At 39.6% G+C, this 21,081-nt stretch overlaps 2 protein-coding genes across 8 annotated transcripts in view; one reads left to right on the top strand and one right to left on the bottom strand.

Moving 5' to 3' along the window:
* The window catches only part of LOC110104741 (transducin beta-like protein 3), a 40,061-nt gene extending 28,769 nt beyond the window's left edge, over positions 1-11,292 (bottom strand). For all 4 annotated transcript variants that reach the window (XM_020833980.1, XM_028693721.1, XM_020833979.2 and 1 more), the window contains exons 1-3: positions 11,148-11,292; positions 10,614-10,991; positions 9,555-9,737 (exon numbers count right to left, since the gene is read on the bottom strand). In XM_020833980.1, coding sequence (XP_020689639.1) covers positions 9,555-9,737; positions 10,614-10,919 — 489 coding nt within the window. In that variant the 5' untranslated portion in view covers positions 10,920-10,991; positions 11,148-11,292. The remainder of the gene's footprint in view (positions 1-9,554; positions 9,738-10,613; positions 10,992-11,147) is intronic.
* A 3,978-nt stretch (positions 11,293-15,270) lies between these two features.
* Positions 15,271-21,081, top strand: part of LOC110104742 (inositol-tetrakisphosphate 1-kinase 5) — a 9,629-nt gene continuing 3,818 nt past the window's right edge. The window contains exons 1-2 of one of the 4 annotated variants that reach the window (XM_028693719.1): positions 15,279-15,433; positions 15,472-16,957. In XM_028693719.1, coding sequence (XP_028549552.1) covers positions 15,496-16,506 — 1,011 coding nt within the window. In that variant the 5' untranslated portion in view covers positions 15,279-15,433; positions 15,472-15,495 and the 3' untranslated portion in view covers positions 16,507-16,957. Of the gene's footprint in view, positions 16,958-21,081 lie in introns of those variants that run through there. The other 3 variants (XM_028693720.1, XR_003700300.1, XM_028693718.1) reach the window with 3 other exon arrangements.

Below are 21,081 nucleotides of genomic sequence, written 5' to 3'. Positions count from 1 at the left end.
TAGAACTGCATGAATTCAAGCACTTTTGCTTAACAGCTCCTGTATGCTATTATGAGATGAACTCTTATCATAAATCATAAACTATAAACATGCTTTAATTCTCAAAACTTAAATTAAAAGCAGGAGTCCAGAATTTCAATCTGTAAGGAAAGCTATTTTTGAAAGAATAAATGAAAATACATATATATAAGAAGAATACTTCGTATTAACTATTCAAAATTGGCTAAGAAATAATGGCGGCAAAGAAACAGGATTCAGTCATTTCATGATTAACTCAAGCCATGAAGACACAAGTTCGAAATTAAAGAAAAAGGCAAGCTTTGCAACAGATTTCCAGCCATTTTTTTGTTGTAGCATTCATTGATCAAGGAAAAGTTTCAATGAGTTTAAAAATTAGGAATTAGCAACTCACTGACACTGTAATATAAACATAAAAAATAGAAATAATAATAATAGTCACGCCGAATAATAAGAAAAGGAATTTTTGTTTTCTACATGTCTTATATGAGTAAATGATGTCAACAAAATCAATCGTATTTTCAGAAAAAATGCATCAAAGAAATTGAAGTTAGGTATCTATCTACAATTCAAATTATGTCAAACAAAAAGAGGCCAAAGTTTTTCACAGCATGCAAAAAAGCTACATTTACAACAATAAATTATAATATGTCTGCTTTTAATTAAAAAAAACATATGAATTTCAATAAACCATACACAAGAAGCCAGTAAATATCCAAAATAGTCCTTAGACCTTTAAGGAGTATTCATTTTAGTCCCAGAATTTTTGCAGGTATTTAATTTAGTCCCTTAACTCATTAAACGTTAACCAAATTGGTCCTACCATTAACTTTATTATTACTAAGGATAAAAACTGGTGGAGAAAAGTTTGCCCTAAGAATATTTTGGATTTTTTAAGGTCAATCACTACTTGATCAAAGTAATAAGATGATAGGAAATACTTGAGTTCGCAAGTAACCCTAAAGTAATACTTGAGTTCGCAAGCAACCCTAACCCAAATCGATGATCAAACAGCATAAAAACTGCTGTCCATAGCAGGAAAACAGCACCAACCTGCTGTAAACAGCAGGAAAACAGAACAAATTCGGAGAAATCTGAGAGAAAACTCAAGTAAAGACTTGTATTCCACTACAAGATGAAGTGAAATAGCAAAGATACAATTGTTCTTCAATTCGAGAGGAAGAACAACTATCCAAATCGCCGGCAATGCCAAGAGCCCAAAGCAAAAGAACACTAGATCTCAAATCTCATTCAAATTCAAGATGAAAACCTAATTCTATCATTACTCCCTAATTAAGGCTAAAGGAGGGATACAAATTCCTTAAACACCCTTCTAATTCAAAATTTCCCTCCAAACAATGTGTTTAACTCATGCATGGGCCCACCAAAGCTTCCATCCCACCTCTTCCTGGTTCTGCCTGGCTTCTGGGCCGCCAGGTGTAGAACCGGACCGGTCCAGGACCAGGTCCAGCCGGCCCCTCCTGGGCCGACGTAACATTACTCCCCTTCCAAAGATTCACCTTGTCCTCAAGGTGGAAGGAAGGGAATTGATCCTTCATTCTTTCAAATGGCTCCCACGCCGCATCGAACTCGGGAACACCTTTCCATCCAATCAGCACTTCTTTCTCTCCCTGTTTATCTAATCTAACGCCACGTAGCTCCAGTTGTTCTAATATCATTTCCAACTCCTCAGTCAGTGTCTCTGGTAACTCCATACTCACTGCATGCTCCCCAATAGCTCTCCTCAACTGAGACACATGAAAAATTGGGTATATGATAGCTGATGGGGGCAACTTTAGTCGGTATGCCACTACCCAATCTTGCGGTCTTGCCCACGATTTCATAGGTGCCGAAGTGCCGTGGTGCCAATTTCTCATTCCTCCTCCTCGCCACAGTCCTTTGCCTATAGGGTCGTAATTTTAGGAAGACCTTCTCCCCCACTTCAAAATGCATGTCCCTCCTGTGTGAATCCGCATTTCTCTTCATAATTTGTTGTGCCCTCTGCAGATGTTTCTTCAACTCTTCTAGCACCTTATCCCTTTCCTCCAAGTACTGCTCCACTGACGAAACTGGTGTGCTTCCCTTCCCATAGTGCACTAGGTGTGGGGGATCTCTGTCATACATCATCTTGAAATGTGTCATTTGAGAAGCAGAATGGTATGAGGTATTGTACCAATACTCGGCCCAAGGTGATGCGAACATCGGCACGAAGATCTGGCGCATCTATCACAGGAGGCGTCGTAAATCGACGGCTTTAATTTAAAGTGTTATTTAAAATTTATTTTAAGAATTTTAGCTATTATTTTATGTTATTTCCTATTTTACCCCTAGGTTAGTTTATTTGAGTGTTATGGCCCAAGGGGCATTTTTGTAATTTTTTATTTTCTCATGTTATGGCCTATATATAGGGCCTTAAGCTATTGTAATAGGGGGGTGAATTTGATATAAAAATTTTGTGTGTTTCACACTTTGTTCTTGGGAGAGAATGAGAGTGAGATTCCTATGGGAAGGAATCAAAGTTGTCACCAGCCGCAGGATGGGTCCGGGCTCGTGAGTTGAAGTCCCTTGGAGAAGGGCAACGCATCACCCATCAGCCTTCGGAAGAGTCCAAGGCTCGCGGTTTTGATTTTCTATCTTTCGTTTTACCTTTGTTTTGATTTCTTCATTCTTCTCTCTCCCCGTCGTTGTTTTCATTTTCTTCCTCCTCCCTTCTAAACCCCTCGACCAAACCTCCATACCAAGCTCCACAAATTTATACCCATAGCCGCCGGCCACCTTCCCCGATCCCACCCTCCGACCACCTTCCCCCACCGCTCTACCCGCCGGACCCTCTTGGAGTTTTGAATTTGAAATTCAAAGCTCTCATGAGGCTTTGATACTTTCCTAATTTAGCTCCTTAATTTGAGGTCTCCAAATTAATTAGATTTCAATTTGAATTTGAATTCAAATTGGTCTTAATTAATACCCTCTTATTAGGAAACTTCCCTAGCTTAAAAAAAAACCTAAAATATTTTTCAGATTTTTATTTAGAGCCCAGCAGTTTTTTTTCTCACTGATTTTGGGGAATTTAAACCTCTTGCATGCTGGCCAGATTTATGGAATTAATCCCGTGATTAATTCCCTCCTCATCCTCAATCCCATTTTCTGGGAAATAGGAGCCTCAATCCAATTCAATCCCGTGAGCTTTTTCACGTAACAGCTTAGGATTTTAATTTTATTTCCTAATTTACCTCTCAGCTCACCGCTTCCCCAGCTGTTTCAGATAGAATAAGAGTGAGATTCCTATGGGAAGGAATCAAAGTTGTCACCAGCCGCAGGATGGGTCCGGGCTCGTGAGTTGAAGTCCCTTGGAGAAGGGCAACGCATCACCCGTCAGCCTTCGGAAGAGTCCAAGGCTCGCGGTTTTGATTTTCTATCTTTCGTTTTATCTTTGTTTTGATCTCTTCCTTCTTCTCTCTCCCCGTCGTTGTTTTCATTTTCTTCCTCCCTTCTCAACCCCTCGACCAAACCTCCATACCAAGCTCCACAAAATTTTCCCCATAGCCGCCGGCCACCTTCCCCGATCCCACCCTCTTGGCCGCCGACCACCTTCCCCCACCGCTCCACCTGCTGGCCCCTCTTGGAGTTTTGAATTTGAAATTCAAAGCTCTCATGAGGCTTTGATACTTTCCTAATTTAGCTCCTTAATTTGAGGTCTCCAAATTAATTAGATTTCAATTTGAATTTAAATTCAAATTGCTCTTAATTAATACCCTCTTATTAGGAAACTTCCCTAGCTTTAAAAAAAATAAAAAAAATAAAAAAAACCTGAAATATTTTTCATATTTTTATTTAAAGCCCAGCAGTTTTTTTCTCACTGATTTTGGGGAATTTAAACCTCTTGCATGCTGGCCAGATTTCTGGAAACAGGAGCCTCAATCCAATTCAATCTCGTGAGCTTCTTCACGTAACAGCTTAGGATTTTAATTTTATTTCCTAATTTACCTCTCAGCTCACCGCTTCCCCAGTTGTTTCAGATTTCATTAATTCCTACAGGAATTAATTGGAAAACCTCCAAACCCATTATTGTACATTGAAATTCAAATTAGAGCTGAATTTTCCTCAGCCTTAATTCCTTTTCTAAATCCCCAAATCATTTCATTGATTTCGGGATTTGAATTCCATTAACTTCCCTATTGTCCCGCCGTTCCCCCTTTTCTCCAAAACCTGGGATTGGAATTTCCTTTCCAGAACCTGTGAAGGAATTTTCTCCTCAGCTTTTCTCTTCTCCATTTATATTAACTCCTGCTGGCTGAATCTTCCGAAGCCTCTCACATTAATATTCTTCGTTTTGAAGACTGCAGCTTGCTGTCCATTTTCTCTCAAATTTTGAATAAAAACCTGAAGCTAATTCCAGAATTCTAGAAGGGTATTTGGGAGCTTGCAACCTCTCTCCCACCAAGAGAAAATCTGAGATTCTTCTCAGGTTTTGGGCTAAGAAATCAGAATTTATTTCAGATTTTGGAGAGGAGATCCTCTCCGTAGCAAAGCCTGCGTTCCCGTTCTACATCACAAGGTAACCACTTCACCCACATCCGCGGTGTTTCAGAGGCAAAACAACTAAAATATGTTTCCAAGCTCCGGTTTACCACCTCTGTTTGTCCATTTGTCTATGGATGGTAGACAGTACTTCTCTTGAGAATCGTGCCCTGCATTCTGAAAAGCTCCTTCCAAAACTGGCTAAGGAACACTTTATCTCTGTCAAACACAATCGACTCAGGAACCCCATGTAATCTCACCACTTTCCTGATAAATGTTGTCGCTGCTGATACTGCGGTGTAAGGATGTCGTAAGAGAATAAAATGAGCATACTTGCTAAGTCGGTCCACCACTAAAAAAATGACTGTGAATCCCTCTGAGCGGGGGAGGTCGTTAATGAAGTCCATAGACGCTTCCTCCCACACTTTGTTTGGAAGTGATAATGGTTGAAGTAGCCCTCCTGGTGCCATCGTCATATATTTATTTCTTTGGTGCCACCATCTCTTCAACATCTTTATACATCCCCTTTCAGTAAAGCTCCGCTGTCATCCTTCTGTATGTCTTATGTACCCCTGAATGCCCCCAACAGCATTGCCGTGAAATTCCTGTAGTAAGTGGGGAATGTGTTCTGATGTTTGCGGCACCACGAACCTCCCCTGATGTAACAACTTCTCCCCCTCCAAATAGTACCCCGAATGGCTACTACTATCCTTCCCCAAGTCTTCCATGATCTTCTTCAGCTCCTCGCTCTACAGGCTTTCTTCTTTGATGGCCCCCCAGTTAACCATCAGTGGTATTGAGACTGCCAACTCCTGAAGTTCCCCAACACATCTGGATAAGGCGTCAACCGCCTTATTCCCCCCCCCTGGTCGATATTGGATCTCAAAGTCATAGCCCAAAAGCTTTGACAGCTACCTCTGATGTTCCTCGGTCACCATCCGTTGTTCCAGCAAGTATTTTAAACTCCTCTAGTCCGTACGAACAATGAAGTGCATTCCCAAAAGATAAGGGCGCCATTTTTTGAATGGCTAAGACGATGGCCATCAGTTCTCTCTCATATACTGACTACAATCGAGCCCTGGTCGATAGCACCTGACTGAAATAGGCTACAAGTCTGTGATCCTGCATCAACACTGCTCCCAAGCCATACCCTGATGCATCAGTCTCCACTATAAAAGTCTGGCTGAAATATGGAAGAACTAACACTGGAACCGTCGTCATGGCTTATTTTAATATCTCAAAAGCCTGGGTTGTCGCCTCTCCCCACAAAAAATTGTCCTTCTTCAGTTGCTCAGTCAAAGGCCACGTGATGGTACTATATCCCTTTACAAATCTCCTATAGTAATCGTTCAGACCTAGGAAACCCCTCAACTCCCTTATGTTCCTAGGCTTTGGCCAGATTTTCTTTGCCTCAATCTTGGACTGGTCGGCTGCCACTCCCTCTTGAGACACCACATGTCCCAAATATTCCACCCTAAACTGGGCGAAACTGCACTTCTTTAGGTTAGCTTTCAGCTGATGTTCCTTTAGGATCTTAAGAACCTCCTTCAAATGCTTCAAGTGCTCCTCCTCCGTTTGGTTGTACACCAAAATGTCATCAAAAAAGACCAGCACAAATTTCCTGAGATGCTACCGGAACACTCTGTTCATCCAAGACTGAAAAGTAGCAGGGACGTTAGTGAGCCTAAAAGGCATCACCACGAACTCGTAATGCCAATCCTGAGTCCTGAAGGCCGTCTTCTGAATATCCTCCTCCTTCATTCTGATTTGGTGGTAGCCTAACTTCAGATCCATCTTAGAAAACACTAATGCTCTGTGCAACTCATCTAGTAACTCGTCAATCACCGGAATAGGGAACTTATCCGGTACTATCTCCTTATTCAAAGCCCTGTAATCCACGCAAAACCTCCAACTCTCATCCTTCTTTTTGACTAGTAGAATGGGGCTAGAGAAAGGAATCACGCTAGGTCTAACTATTCCTGCCTCCAACATCTCCCTGATCAGCTTCTCGATTTCATCTTTTTAAATCTAGGGGTAGCGGTAAGTTGAACACTAATTGGTGACATCCCATCCTTCAGAACGATTGCATGCTTTTGCTCTCTAGGTGGTGGTAAGCCCTGAGGTGGATGGAACACCTCCCTAAATTGCTGCATGAGCGGTTGCACCACCGGTGGAATATCTCTCTCATCCCCCACACTAACCCTATCCTAGCGCTGCAGCTCCACCAGATATCCACCTCCCACCTCCTATATGGATCTAATCATGGATTTGAGAAATACCCCAGCCTTGGTCAGCCCAGCATCACCCTGAATCGTCCTCCTTCCATCACTAATTTCATCCTCAATGTCTCCCAATTGATCTTGGTCTCCCCCAATGTTTGCAGTCACTTCATCCCTAGGATGACGTCAATACTCTCCAATTCCAAGGGAAGGAAGTCCTCCCTCACCTGGATCCCCTAAATCTTCAGCACTACCCCTCTACAAACTCCTCTACCCATTTCAACCTTTCTCGTGCCCATCATCACCCCATAGCCTCCCGTATCCACTAACTCCATCCCCAACAGCTCAACGATCTGTGTGGAAATGAAATTGTGGGTTGCCCCACTGTCACCTCACGGTCAGCTATCTCTCCTTTCACTTTAATAGTGTGACTCGGAGTGAATCCTACTACAGAGTTCATAGAGACTTCTGTCGTATACAGGTGCAACTTCTCCTCCTCCTCTTCAGATCTACTCCCACCTCCCTCCTCGTCTTCCTCGTCTTCACAGACAAGGAGAACCTGAAGAGTTCGGTCCTTGCACATATACCCCGACATGTACTTCTCATCACATCTGAAACACAACCTCTTTTTCATCTTATCCTGCATCGCCTTCTCTATCAGCTTTTTGAATTGTCCCCCATTTCCCCCTTCAGTTTTCTCCTTTGGCACTTCCTTCAGACTCCCTGGCGCTGCCCCTTTTGATGGTAAGAAGGTGGTAGCCATCTTATATGATCCCCCTGAATAGTTCCATCGGGCTCCTCTTTCTGAGTTCTTTTGATCTTCTACCAACTACGTCAGCTCCATAGCCTTCCCTAGGTTCCTCGGCTCCAGCACCCTGACTGCCATTCGGTTTAAGCCGCTTCATGAAGTTCCCTTCTAAGGTTAACTCTGAAATATGATCCAATCTGCTAGCCAAGTACTCAAACATGTCCGGGTAATATGCCACAGTCCCCTCCTGAGTCAAGACAAAGAATTGCTCATAGAAGTCTCCTCCCCCATCGGCTTGGAAACGCTCTAATAAGCAATCTTTGAACTCTCTCTAGTTCCGGATGGCCTCATTCCAGTCACGCCACTGATATCATGCCAAGGATTTTCCTTCCAAACACAATCCCACTGCCGTCAGTTTCTTTTTCTCTGTCAACCCGTTGACAGTAAAGTAACACTCTACCTTGTAGATCCAGTCATGGTCGTCTTCACCCTCAAAGACGAGCATCTTCAGCTTCCTCACCCATGGGTCTCCCCCGTGTCCCCTGAATCCTCCATAACCTCTCATTCCTCAAAAAGGTGGTGCTCCCCAAATGTCACGATCTTCCCTCCGGTGATTATACCCAAACCCTTCATCGTATTCCCTTATTCTCCCTTCAAAATTGGCACATCGGCGATGAAATTCTTCCCTTCTCCCGATGAAATCAGCCCCCCTCCGATCATTTCCCAAACTCATCTCCTCTCTAGAGAGTGGCTCTAGAGGTGGCATGTTGTCCTCTCCCTCAATGATCTTCACTTCCGGATTTCTCCTCCCCCTAAACGGGTTCGGATTTCCTCCTACGCCATGACCTCTGGTGGTCTCTCTTGCTTTTGATGTCGTATGATTGGTCTTCAACTCCAACTGTTTCTTCAAAATTTCTTCCATCACCGTGAATTTCCCCTCTATCCTTTCATTGTTGGAGGTGATTTGAGTTTGAAAGTCAAAGAACTTTTCCTCCAAATTTGATTTTAGTTGACCGATCTCGCCTTCCAAGACCTTTATCTTCTTCCCGCCATCTCTCTTCCCACGGATCACAAAGATCTTCTTCTGGTTGTCAAAAACCCGTTGAAATTTTCGAATTTCAGCAGCCGAAAGTCCCAAATCAATGCTCTAATACCAATTTGATAGGAAATACTTGAGTTCGCAAGTAACCCTAAGGTAATACTTGAGTTCGCAAGCAACCCTAACCCAAATCGATGATCAAACAGGATAAAAACTGCTGACCACAGCAGGAAAATAGCACAAATTCGGAGAAATCTGATAGAAAACTCAAGTAGAGACTTGTATTCCATTAGAAGATGAAGTAAAATAGCAAAGATACAATTGTTCTTCAATTCGAGAGGAAGAACAACTCTCCAAATCTCCGGCAACGCCAAGAGCCCAAATCAAAAGAACACTAGATCTCAAATCTCATTCAAATTCAAGATGAAAACATAATTCTATCATTACTCCCTAACTAAGGCTAAAGGAGGGATACAAATTCCCTAAACACCCTTCCAATTCAAATTTTCCTTCCAAACAATGTGTTTAACTCATTCATGGGCCCACCAAAGCTTCCGCCCCCCTCTACCTGGTTCCGCCTGGCTTCTGGGCCGCCGAGTGTAGAACAGGACCGGTCCAGCCGGCCCCTCCTGGGCCGACATAACATAAGATTGATCATAAAAATCTAAAGTATGCTCCTAAGAAACTTCCCTCCACCAATTTTTATCCAAATAAACAACAAAGTTGATGATAGTATAAAATTAGTTCAAATTTAATAAGTTGAGGGAATACATTGAAAAAATGAATAATTCTAGGATTGAAATGGAGATGCCTAAAAATTCTATGGACTATTTTGATCATTTATTCTATGTCTCTATGCCAAACATATAATCTACATTCAACGACAATGCAAATCTAGTATCATATTTGACAAATTTTGATGTTTTTCTAGGGGTTAAATTAAGAAAGAAAGAAAACAATAGCAACCTGACATGCATAAAGTCAATAAAGATTGAGTTTTAGTAAAACTTACTAATAAACATTTTGGATCAGGATGGAAAGCGATGCATGTCACAACCCCTGTGTGACCTCTAAAGAGGTGTGTGCAAAATCCACCATCAACATCCCAAACACGCACGGTTGTATCTGCACCAGCAGTCGCAAGCAAGCCTCCAGATGAATGACAAGACATACTTGTCACTGGGCCATCATGACCCTATCATCAAAGAAATGGAAAAATACACCAATTAAGTTTAAAAAGTTAGGCAAATAAAGATGTTGGATAATTAATTATACTTCTATCTCAAAAGAAGCAATAGTTCAAAATGTTCTTTAAAATAACAAAAAGCACGCAATTTGTGCCTTGATTACAATAAGATCTCATGATGGGAAATTCAATTTCCATAAATATATCGACTTTGAGAAAACATCATAACGTTTGGGATGAATATCATGACATCATAGCAAAACGCATACAACAATACAACATATGTGAACCCTTGATGGTAACTGAATTAATTACAAAAGCATAATCCAATTGAAGTATGATGGATGCAGTAAAAACAAATTAAGAAATTACTTTAGCAGTCCCATAGCATATGACAATAGCTCATTACAGTTAATGCTCATTTTGTCATGTGAACGCTGTTTTAGTATCTCTAAGATTCCTTTAAGTAGACTGCGATTCACAAGCAAACCATTAATATTAATTTAGTTTCTTCGTCCACTTATTCTTTCTAACATGATCATCTTATCCAAGACTATTATATCGCAAAACAATACCATGCGCGATATGGCTAAATTTTACGGTAAAAACCATTTACGCGGGTACATTCTTGTTTGAAAATATATAGAAATGCAAAAAATATGAGAAAAAAAGGGTCCTTAACCTGAAGCCTAAGTGATGCGCATTAGTAAAATAACACAACTTTTACATCAGAACAAAGTCGTATTTCCATCGACCATTTTAACCAACCTTTTTTTTTTAACCAACCTACTTAGAACTGATATCCACTCGCCTCCTAGACTCCCACAATAACATTTCTAGTAAAAAAGGAGCATCTATGTCACAACTATTTTCTATTGACATTACCTTCCATGACCGTATGCATTTGAAAGAAGAGAGGTCCCACACGCGGATCAATCGACTGTGACTCGCAGAGAAGAGGAACCGATCGTTAGGGCTAAAGGTTAGAGCAGTGACTTCCTCTCCATCGCCCTCGAGAATCTCCCGCACAACAGAATTCGATGTTTCGACGATCTTGATCTCATCGTTACAGGCACAGGCAATGAAGGAGCCGTCGGAAGAGACGGCGTAGGCGCCTCCACTGTAGAATTTCTGCAGGAACCGTGAGCACCGGTAATTCTTCTTCAGGGTTACGGTTGGTGGCGCCGCCATTGCGTATAGTTGTATTAGGTGCTGTTCGGATACAGGATTTATGCTGGATTTGAGCACTATTTAAGCTAAATCCTGCCAAACAGGTTTTAGGGAGCTGTTAAATCTCACAGCAAGTTAAATCGTCTGTTTCCCTCTTTTTGCCGTACATCCCGGATTTACTAAACCCGGGAGTTCGGCGGGTTTACGAGATTTAGCCGAAGAAGGTGCGAAAGGAAGAAATATCTCTACCTTCACAACGAGCAAGCTCCCGTTGTCTTTGTTCCTTCCTATCCAACAGAAGAACGGCGAGGAGGTGTGACTTCTGAACCGACAAGAAGGTCGAAGGAGGCGATGAAGTTCTTTAGCGACTCGTTCGAAACTATCTCTCACGACGGGAAGCTGCCCTTTTTCCCTAATATTTCCTTAAAGGCTCTAAGGGTAAAAGGGGAAACTTAGCAAAAATTTTACTTAAACCTTCTTCGGCAATTTATATCTCCAAAACCAAGTGAAATTAAATATAAGTTCTTTATATCGTTTCGCTCGAAATTTCAAGACGAATCTAACGAAATTTATTTCGTAAATTTCTGACGACATCGAAATTTCATTTAAGTTCGTCGCGGCGCATCGATATGCGTGCGACACACTCAAATGACGAATTTCGGGCTTTACACTGGTTATAGCCGATCTAGCTCAGCTTTGTCTAAAATTTATACTACCATTATAAAAGTGATTTGAGTTTCCACCCATATTTGATCCTGGCCCTTTCAATTTATTTCTTCAAATATTATCTGTCTACTACAATTAGAGGTATGTGAAATGTTGACCATGCTGAACTCCAAAATTATTTTCGATTCTAGCATCCATAATCTTTTTTCTTTTTTTTTAACCCAAAAAGGCCTCCATGTTAATCAAGAAAATGATACAAGTCCATAACAAACATAGGGCTTGCTAATGCTACCAAGAGTAACAATATAGGAGGAAAGAGAATCATAATGAGTCGAAAAACCAAACAACATAACAAAGTGTAAATTAAAAAACAAAAGAAGCATATGTAAAGATTGGAACTCAAGGAGGCCACGCACACCCAACCCCAAGCGTTGCAAACCATGAGCAACAAGCCACAAATCTCAAACCGCAAAATGACCACCAATGTTGCCAACAAGCAAGGCCCAATAGGTAGCACACCGAAGCCTCGTCGTTATTGCCTAGAATAAACCACAACCAATAGAAAACAATCAATAAAGCAGACCACAAGCAATAAAAAAGAGGACACAATTGACAAAGAAGAAGAAACAACAACTAATCTGAATCCATATGGGAAATTCATTTCTCCTTCGATTTATATTTTTCTACTTACTTTTTTAAAAGGAAAATCAGCTTCAGCAATTAGAAGAATGCTCATATCAAAATTATCCCTATAGTCTAAAGAATTATCATCAAATTCCTCCCAGTAGTTGAGGAAAAGTCATCATTCAACCAATCACCATGCATGACCTCATAATCCCTCACATTACAAGTTAGATGAGCTAGCAAAGCATCATTAGAAAAAAAACTGATATGGGAACATCAACCATTCCCAAATTTTCCACAATATATGATCATCACCCTTAAAAATAGAATCACTAGCGCCCTCACAACAATTAAGAGTCAAAATTCCACCCACAAATGGATCACATTCACGGTCTCCAGGGTCCAGAGGAACATAATCATCAGAAAATTCATTTTTCACCATCACTAACATCAACATTAGAATATGGGGATATGATAAGACTAGTTACCAAATTTAGTAAGCAAGCGTTAGGCTCACAAGCCTCAACAACATCCTTATTAATACCGCTGGAAGGAGCATCACAAGCATCAACCCCATCCTCATAATTACCACATGAAGGTGATATCGACACATCAATAAACAACGGCACATCAATCTCATTTACAGCTTTATTAGGAGGATCAAACACATCAATCATCATAACCAAAGCATCAGCTTCCGGAGCCACTGAAGCAACGGGAGACCCACCATCAGAAATAACCAAGGGAGACCAATGGAGTAAACAACAACCCCAACTGCCTCCACACCATTACTCGCAATCAAGCTGTATCACCAATCTTGTTCTACATATAGTAAAGGATCATAGACCATATCATTCAAGAATTTGATTAGCAAATATGGTATACCACCCCTCAGGGATCCAAAATAATTCAAAGTGATTGTGTATATATTTTTATTTTTTTATAATTTTAGTGTTTAATGAATTTAGTGGTCTTTTTAGCATAAGAGTTGGCCTAAATATGATTTGAGTTGGGGCTTATATCTATTAAATGCTCAAATATAAATGAGATTTGATTAGAAGCATATTCATTGCTTTATTTATGAGTTGCTTAAAAAAATTGGGTTTACAACATTGCCCTAAACATAAGGTAGCCCAATATATTGAAGAGATAATGAGGCTTACATCTTTTATAATGTCTGAAATTAAGTTGCATCATATTATATATATATATATATATATATGCCAAATGTGGGAGTACATCATTTCAAGCAAAATAATTAAATACATGTAGGCATGATATTAATGTGATCAAGCAAACTTCAAAAAAAATTTCTAATAAGTTTTAAGTTTTGATTATCGATATATCATAAAAAATTATCTTAATTAGGCACGAATCTCGAGGCAAGATCAAGTTAGAAACTTTCAAATTAAATCTAGGGCCATCCGAACTCTAATAAGCAAACCTATAATCGAATTGAACGTCTCAAAATGACGAACCCAACGACACCAAATTCAACTCAATCCGAGCCAAAATGGGCCCAAATCAAAGACTCAAAGAGTATTTGGAAGGTTCAAACCATAATTTGGATTACCAAACGATTTCTAAATGTGATTTTCTTCTAGTTGAATAGAGCGGCTCGATGAGACGAATCCAACGAGCCCAAAATTGCAAAAATTTGATTTTATTAAGACATTTAAATGTCCAATAAATGATTCCCAGTCAAAGGGATCCATCGACAGTTCTTTCAAATTACTCCCAACATACCCTTGATCTACCTCCTATTTATTGTCCATATCACTCCCAAAAAATATAAATCCTCATTCTTCATTAAGGGGGATCTCAAGCAATGAAGAAAATGGAGAAAAGGAAGAAGGAGAAACCAAAAATTTCTTGCCACATGACTCCTTTTTCAACTATTGCTCGACCACCAACTGTTTTTGGATTATCACTAGAGTTCTGCCTGGCCACTGACTAATGCCGGACGTCCGCTAGACCACCAACTGTCGCTAGACTACCTCCCTGTTGCCAACTAACACTAGATTTCCATCTGAACATCGAATGTCGCCGGATTTTTGTTTGATCTCTGTTCGTCACTAGATTTCAACTTGACTGTTGATTGTTGTAATATGATCGTCCTCAATTTATAGAACAAAATTGTCATTTGTAATCCATTCAAACACCAGTGAAATCATTTCAACTCGGAGTGACCCTATGATTTTTCCCTTCAGGGATCTCTACGTAAAAAATTATGATGTTTTTTTTCTTTATTTGTGTGCTAGATATTCGTGCAATGCTAAGATGTGACGTTTTTCGTACTTTACCTTTATGAATACTCTAGCCGCAACAAATCTTAATTGTACAATATGATCCATTCAATATATATATATATATATATATTATTGTGACCAAGCATTCATAATTAGTTTTCTTTATCACTCATTCAATTGCATTAATTATTCATTTATTTAGTGAATTATTGCTATTATGAATTGATTAAAATAAAAAAGAAATTATTTACTAAATTATGAGATGACCCCACATGATGCCTATTATTTTTAAATAAAAATAGTGAGATTCAATTGAGTGAATAGTCCACAAAATCCGTTTGAAGATATAAAAAGAATTTGTTTCACTTGAGTTATTAGGCAGGGGAAGCCAACCAAAATGCTCCTAGAGCTGATATTGTTGAGCTATCAGACGGTCAAGTAAAGCGAAGGTCAATTTGTACATGAAACATCTTTATATATAGCCAACATAAATAATATAATAGGAATTATAAGTTCACTATTAAAAGGTAAAATTTACAAAGTACATTGGAAAATTATAATCTAAAATTAATTAGCTGTTAAAAAAAAATACGAACCACCCCCGTGGCGCCAGCTGGCTAAACGACCGCCCCCATCGCTCTCGTCGAGCTCCGCGTGGCGACTGGTTTTCCCCCGCGCATCTCATTCGCTGCACATCCGGTGGGCCCGATATCATAGTTCCCAGTGGGCCATGCTCGCCACCGGTGCATATAAAAGGGCTTGCGGTAAGAAACCGGTGGGTGATCGCATCTCTGCTAAAGTTATATGCATCCTCTTTATTCGTCGTCGGCCTTCGGTGCGTTGATTCTCGTTTTATTCGCTCGGATACGCTGAGCTCGCGAGCGAGAGAGGAAATCCCCAATCTCCTCTTCTCTCTCTATGTTTCTAACCTGGTATACCCTAACTCAAGAATCTGACTCTATATAATTGCCGGTTTGGCGTCGTTAATGACATTCTTCTTGCAGGCTATTGGAGATCGAGGTGGAATTTGCCTGTCTTCTTTGGATCTTGAGCTTTCGATGGCGGAGTCCCGGAGATTTAGCATAGGCTACGCGCTTGCCACCAAGAAGAGGCAAAGCTTCATCCAGCCTTCGCTCGTGAACCTTGCCAGGGAGCGTGGGGTTGATCTCGTACCCATCGATACCGATCGCCCCCTCTTGGTGCAGGGACCTTTCGATTGCGTGATCCATAAACTCTATGGCGATGATTGGCGGGTACAACTTAGGGATTACGCTGAGAAGAATCCTTGTGTTCCCATTATCGACCAGCCGGACGCCATCGAACGGCTCCATAACCGAATCTCGATGCTCCAGGTTGTTTCTGAGCTGGAGATTCCACAGGAGAAGGAGACCTTCGGAATTCCGAGCCAGATCGTTGTCTACGACTCTGTTTCTCTCTCTGATTCAGAAGCCGTGGGTGCCTTGAGGTTTCCTGTCATCGCTAAGCCATTGGTGGCTGATGGTAGCGCCAAATCCCATAAGATGTCTCTGGTGTACAACCGCGAGGGGCTTCTGAAGCTGAAGCCGCCTCTTGTTCTTCAGGAATTTGTGAACCACGGCGGGGTCATCTTCAAAGTTTACGTAGTCGGAGATTATGTTACGTGCGTGAAGCGGAAGTCTCTTCCGGATGTTTCTTTGGAGAAGTTGGATAGCGCTGAGGGTTCACTGTCATTTTCTCAGGTATCGAACCTGACGATGCAGGACAGGACCCAGAAGGAATATTATGAAAGCATGCAACTAGATGCTGAGATGCCGCCCCTCAGCTTTCTGACGGGTATTGCAAGAGGTTTGAGGCGGGCGATGAGATTGAATCTTTTCAATTTTGACGTCATAAGAGATTCCAAATCTGGAAACCATTACTTCGTGATTGACATAAACTACTTCCCTGGCTATGCGAAAATGCCATCTTATGAGACAGTCTTGACAGATTTCTTTTGTAAACTCGTTGAGAAGAAGACTAAAGAAGATGATGTTGATTTCTCTGTTGGTGGCCATGACAATGAGGCCAGGCTTAGTAGCAGTAATAATTGAGGAGGCACTGAGGGGACCAAGAACAAGGGTTGAGGTCTGGAGAAAGCCTACAGGCTTCTGCTATGCTTTTTCTCTTAAACTTCGAAGGTATATTTTGCAATATATTGAAGATAAGATGACAAGAATTCTGCATGTTCTTGGAGTTTTCGTTCCTGACTGATTACATAGGTTAGTTGGTATGGTGTTGTTTCCTTCTTGATAACCGCATTTGGTGTCATGAGGAGAAATACACATCCTACCATGCTGATGATAGGTTCTTTTTCCTTGATTTTAGGTTACTTAAATTCTTGGCATGCTTGGCGGATTCAGTCTGTAGGATATGCATTACATGCTTGAAAATGTTCTAATCACTGCCTACATGGCATTTCAAATGCATGTTTTTTTTTTGTTACATTTACAGTTACCGCCAAATCGCATTCAAGGCTAATGGATTGAATCATTTTTTTGTTAATTCTTGCTTTGATGCTCGTCACCATTTTTTTGAAGGCAAACTTTCCCTTGAACATTGAATTCTTGAATTAGTAATAATGAATTTTCTTTTGAATATGTCAATTAATTACTGAAAATTTGACCTTATTCGGTCTTTTCATTCTATTTCATTATTATTATTTGCTGTCCTCATGCTATAGTTCAAATCAATATGTTTTTTTTTTTAATTGTTATTTTTGGATTATTTTGGAGCACTTCTGGCTATATCTAACGTTGCTTATTCTCATGGTTACATCCTTTAAGCTTGCTTGTGAGTTTTAAGGCCCCATAGTTACCAGGGAATGTGGCATATGATGAAAGCTTATTATTACAATCAAATTTTAGATGGAGGTAATCGAAACATTCCAATTCTATCTGTCTGGCTTGCCATTTTTTAAAGTTAGTTTGTATTCTAATATTGAGATGAGTGTTGTAATATAGAAGGATAGATTGAGGATTTATTATAAATTTAGAAACAGATGGATATTATTTATTTGAGACAGGATTGTGGATGATAGATTAAATCTGATCCTACATAGTTTAGAAAAGATTAATGGTGATGATATTGGCTTGTGTTATATAGGGCAGTTGTAAAAGTGGTTTCATTCATATCGAATGCTTGGAAATTTACTATTTTTGTGATGATTTTCTTGCCGAGCTGACATTTTATCCATGCTGTCTCCTCTCATATCTGTTTGTCTCATTTCTTCCATATTCTTTATTGTTTGTTCTTTTTATTTCAAGAAAATTGAAAATAAGCATTTTAATTTGGTTTGCTTCCATTTCTGGGTTATCCGAGCCACTTGCTCATGAGATGTGCGTATTTTTGTTTCTCTCTGAATGATTCATGTATTGATTGATTGAAAGCCCTCCTGTATCTTCAATGGATTTCCTTTATATTTTAAATTGCTATTGTCTTTTTCTATCCATTTATTGCTATCGAGAAGTATAGCATGAAAGCCCTTGAAATAAATTGAAATACATTGTAAATGCAAATGGATAAAAGTTGAGGTTGCTTTTGTTTCAGTATCACATTGAGTTTGGAAACTCAACTGGCATAAAGTCATAAACAGAACTTGTTCTCAAACTATTGGTTCATTTACATGTCTATATTGATGTTGGGCGAGAAATTCCATCCATTCTTCATCATTGTCAGGTTACAACGTGGTTATAAATCACAGGGGCTAAATGTATTACATGATTGATATAAGGTAAGGGTAAGGTGAGTTTGGAGGCGAAGTTATTATTACGTAATTTTGAACGATGATTGACGGAGTAAAAAGAGGTTAGAAAATGCCTGAGGACTTGTTGACCTATTGACCAGTCAATGGTGACTAGGATAGGCCTTGAGGAGGTCAAGCATGCTGTAGAAAACTACCTCAAGGAGTTTAGAGTCAACGGATTGAAGTTTGCATGGGTGTTGGATAGATGTATTGAAGTCTACCCTGGATCGTTCTGTGCGTCAATTTTTAGAAAACAAGCGATATATATATATGCGGAACTATATGAAGTAAAAGTTCAACATTGCTCATATACGTGCTATTCATCCTTTGATGGGTTACTACCTATATATCTTTTAAAATTTCTTGATTGGTTAACAAACATTTATTACCTATACTTTTTTATCTTTATTGTGCTAAATTTTTACCTTTGCTCTCCGATTAAGATTTATAAATTCATTGAGGGGCTTAAAATCTATTGGCAATATTCATCAATTTATAATACAAGAGCAAATGGATTAGCAAAAGCGTTCAACAAAATGCTAGTAACGCTACTCAAGAAAACTTTAACTAAAAATAAAAAAGGAATAGCATATTAAGATGGTAGAAGCATTATGGTTATATCGTACCATATACAAGACACCAATGAAAGCAACTCCTTATGCAACACCAATAAATTGCGGTAAGATAATGTCTTATTACATACATATAGATTCACTTCTTACAACCAAATGTTTATTACTACTTGTAGCTAAACATCATCTAATGCTCATGAAAGAACTACATAAGTATTTGTAATGTGGATATAAACTTGATCCCAAGTTTATGATAAAATAAGGTAGAGAATAAAGGATTGAACTATTGAAATTTTTTATCCAAGAATATTTAGACTTTGACATCATAACGCTAATGACTCATTCGACCAAAATTTAAAAAGCTAAACTTGAATGTTGGATGATGTTAGAGATGAATGTTTTGATAATCTGACATACAGGAAATTGAAGTTGTTGATTTAGGAAAAGGCTATAGTAACCAAAGAATAAGTTTTTATTATATTTATAAGATTTAGAGATTGTGAAGTCACTATCTAATAGCACATTTCGCCAATTACCTCGAATTGAAAGTCAAAATCATGAACATGTCATGGGATAAGCACAGTGTACGAAGAAGATGATGGAAAGCTTGTCGCTTTGATTGATAGAATCCATAATTTGAGTTTGATTGAATGTAGGGGCTAGATTCGAGGAGTTGATTTTACGATTTTCACACTCCCCTTTAAGCTAGGAATATGTGTTGATCATTTCTAGCTTGAAAAGAAAGTTGTCAAATTATTTGATTGATTAAGAGTTCGTAAGAATATTCTGATCTGCATGTTTGGCTGGGCATGATTGGGCTTACAGTGGTAAGTTTAGCATGGTAGAATCTTAGTTCGCATGGTCGGCTAGGCGTAGATGTAGGCTCATGGGATTGACCGAATCACCGAAAATGTACTTTTCTTTAATTTGTTCTTCTAGATTTTAATTCCTTCTTCTTTTATTTTACCTATTGATTAATTCTTCTTGATTCCAACTTGGTGATTGTGGAATCTACTTGCTCATTGTCCATTTGTATAGAGTAGATCAATTAATATTGTAATTGCATAATCATTATTGTCACATTGGATAATCCATTTTGATGTGATGCATGAGTTGAGTTACACAAGATTAATAAAGAAGATTTAACAATAGCTTAAACAATTATAGAATCACACATCAAGTCAAAGTCGGTTACAAGAATTCGTAGTGTTCCGCTTGCTTAGGCAAAGGAATTACAAGGAAATTAACTAAACAATTTAAGTAAATACAAAGGAGAACGTAAAGTTAAAAGCTAGTGATTTGAATCCAAAGATTAATAAGGAGTTGTTCATCTTGAGGCATCTTCTCTCTTTCCTACGGAACTAGGTTGAGCGGCGGAAGATCGTCCACGCTAGGAATGAGGTTGCCACGAGGAGGGAGGAGCCGAGGAACGTCGCTGTGGAGAAGGAACTCGGAGGTAGAGGTGGCACGGGAGGATGACCTTTAATGATCCACGTGTAGTCGGAGAATTGGTTGTCGATGGCGTCCACTAGTGTTGGTAAAATCCGATCCAAGTACTCTTCGACGGCATTGTCGAAGCCAAATCCTACGTCGAAGAAAGGAGATTTTAAGACGTGGATATCTCCGTAGATGTCGTAGAAGAGTCCGTGATCAACGGCGGGGTCCGCCCATACACCATGGATTTGAAGACGAGCAATCACCACAAGCAACCCAAGGGGGGGAAGAGGTGGCTTGGAGAGGATAAGGGGAAGCCGGCGGTAGAGAGGAAGAGAGGGATGGGATTTGCTTTAGAAAACTGAAATTGATTTCAGTTTTAGGGATTTGGGAGGGAAGTTGTTTGAAATTTGATTTCCCAATTAAGAGGCAATTAAAGCATTAATGGAATTTTAACACTTTAATTGGATGGAGCCAAAGGGGGAGCCGGCGGTAGAGAGAGAGGGGGGAGAGGGAGTTTAAAACTGAAATTAGTTTCAGTTTTAGTGCAATTGGAGGGAAAAAGAATTTGAACTTAGTTAGGATTTCAAATAAGATAAAGAATTAATTGCATAATTAATGGGGAGCCCAAAGAGGGGGGGCCGGCGGCATGGCTAGAGAGAGGGAGTTATGGAGAGAGGGAGAGGGGTTTCCAAAATTGAAATGATGACTAGGAAAATTTTAAAATTAAATCCAAATCAATTTTAATTTTAAATTTGGATTCATTCAAAACTTTCCATATATAGAATTTCCAAATTTGGAAAGAATTTGAATTTTGAAATTCAAATTCCAATGGGAAGTAGGGAAGGGAGATGTGGGGAGGTGGTGGAGAGGGAAAA

This window comes from Dendrobium catenatum, unplaced genomic scaffold (assembly GCF_001605985.2).
Source record: "Dendrobium catenatum unplaced genomic scaffold, ASM160598v2 fragScaff_scaffold_343, whole genome shotgun sequence".
NCBI lineage: Eukaryota > Viridiplantae > Streptophyta > Magnoliopsida > Asparagales > Orchidaceae > Dendrobium > Dendrobium catenatum.
Note: the sequence above shows the minus strand (reverse complement) of the source record. Positions and strands in the feature narration are given on the sequence as shown.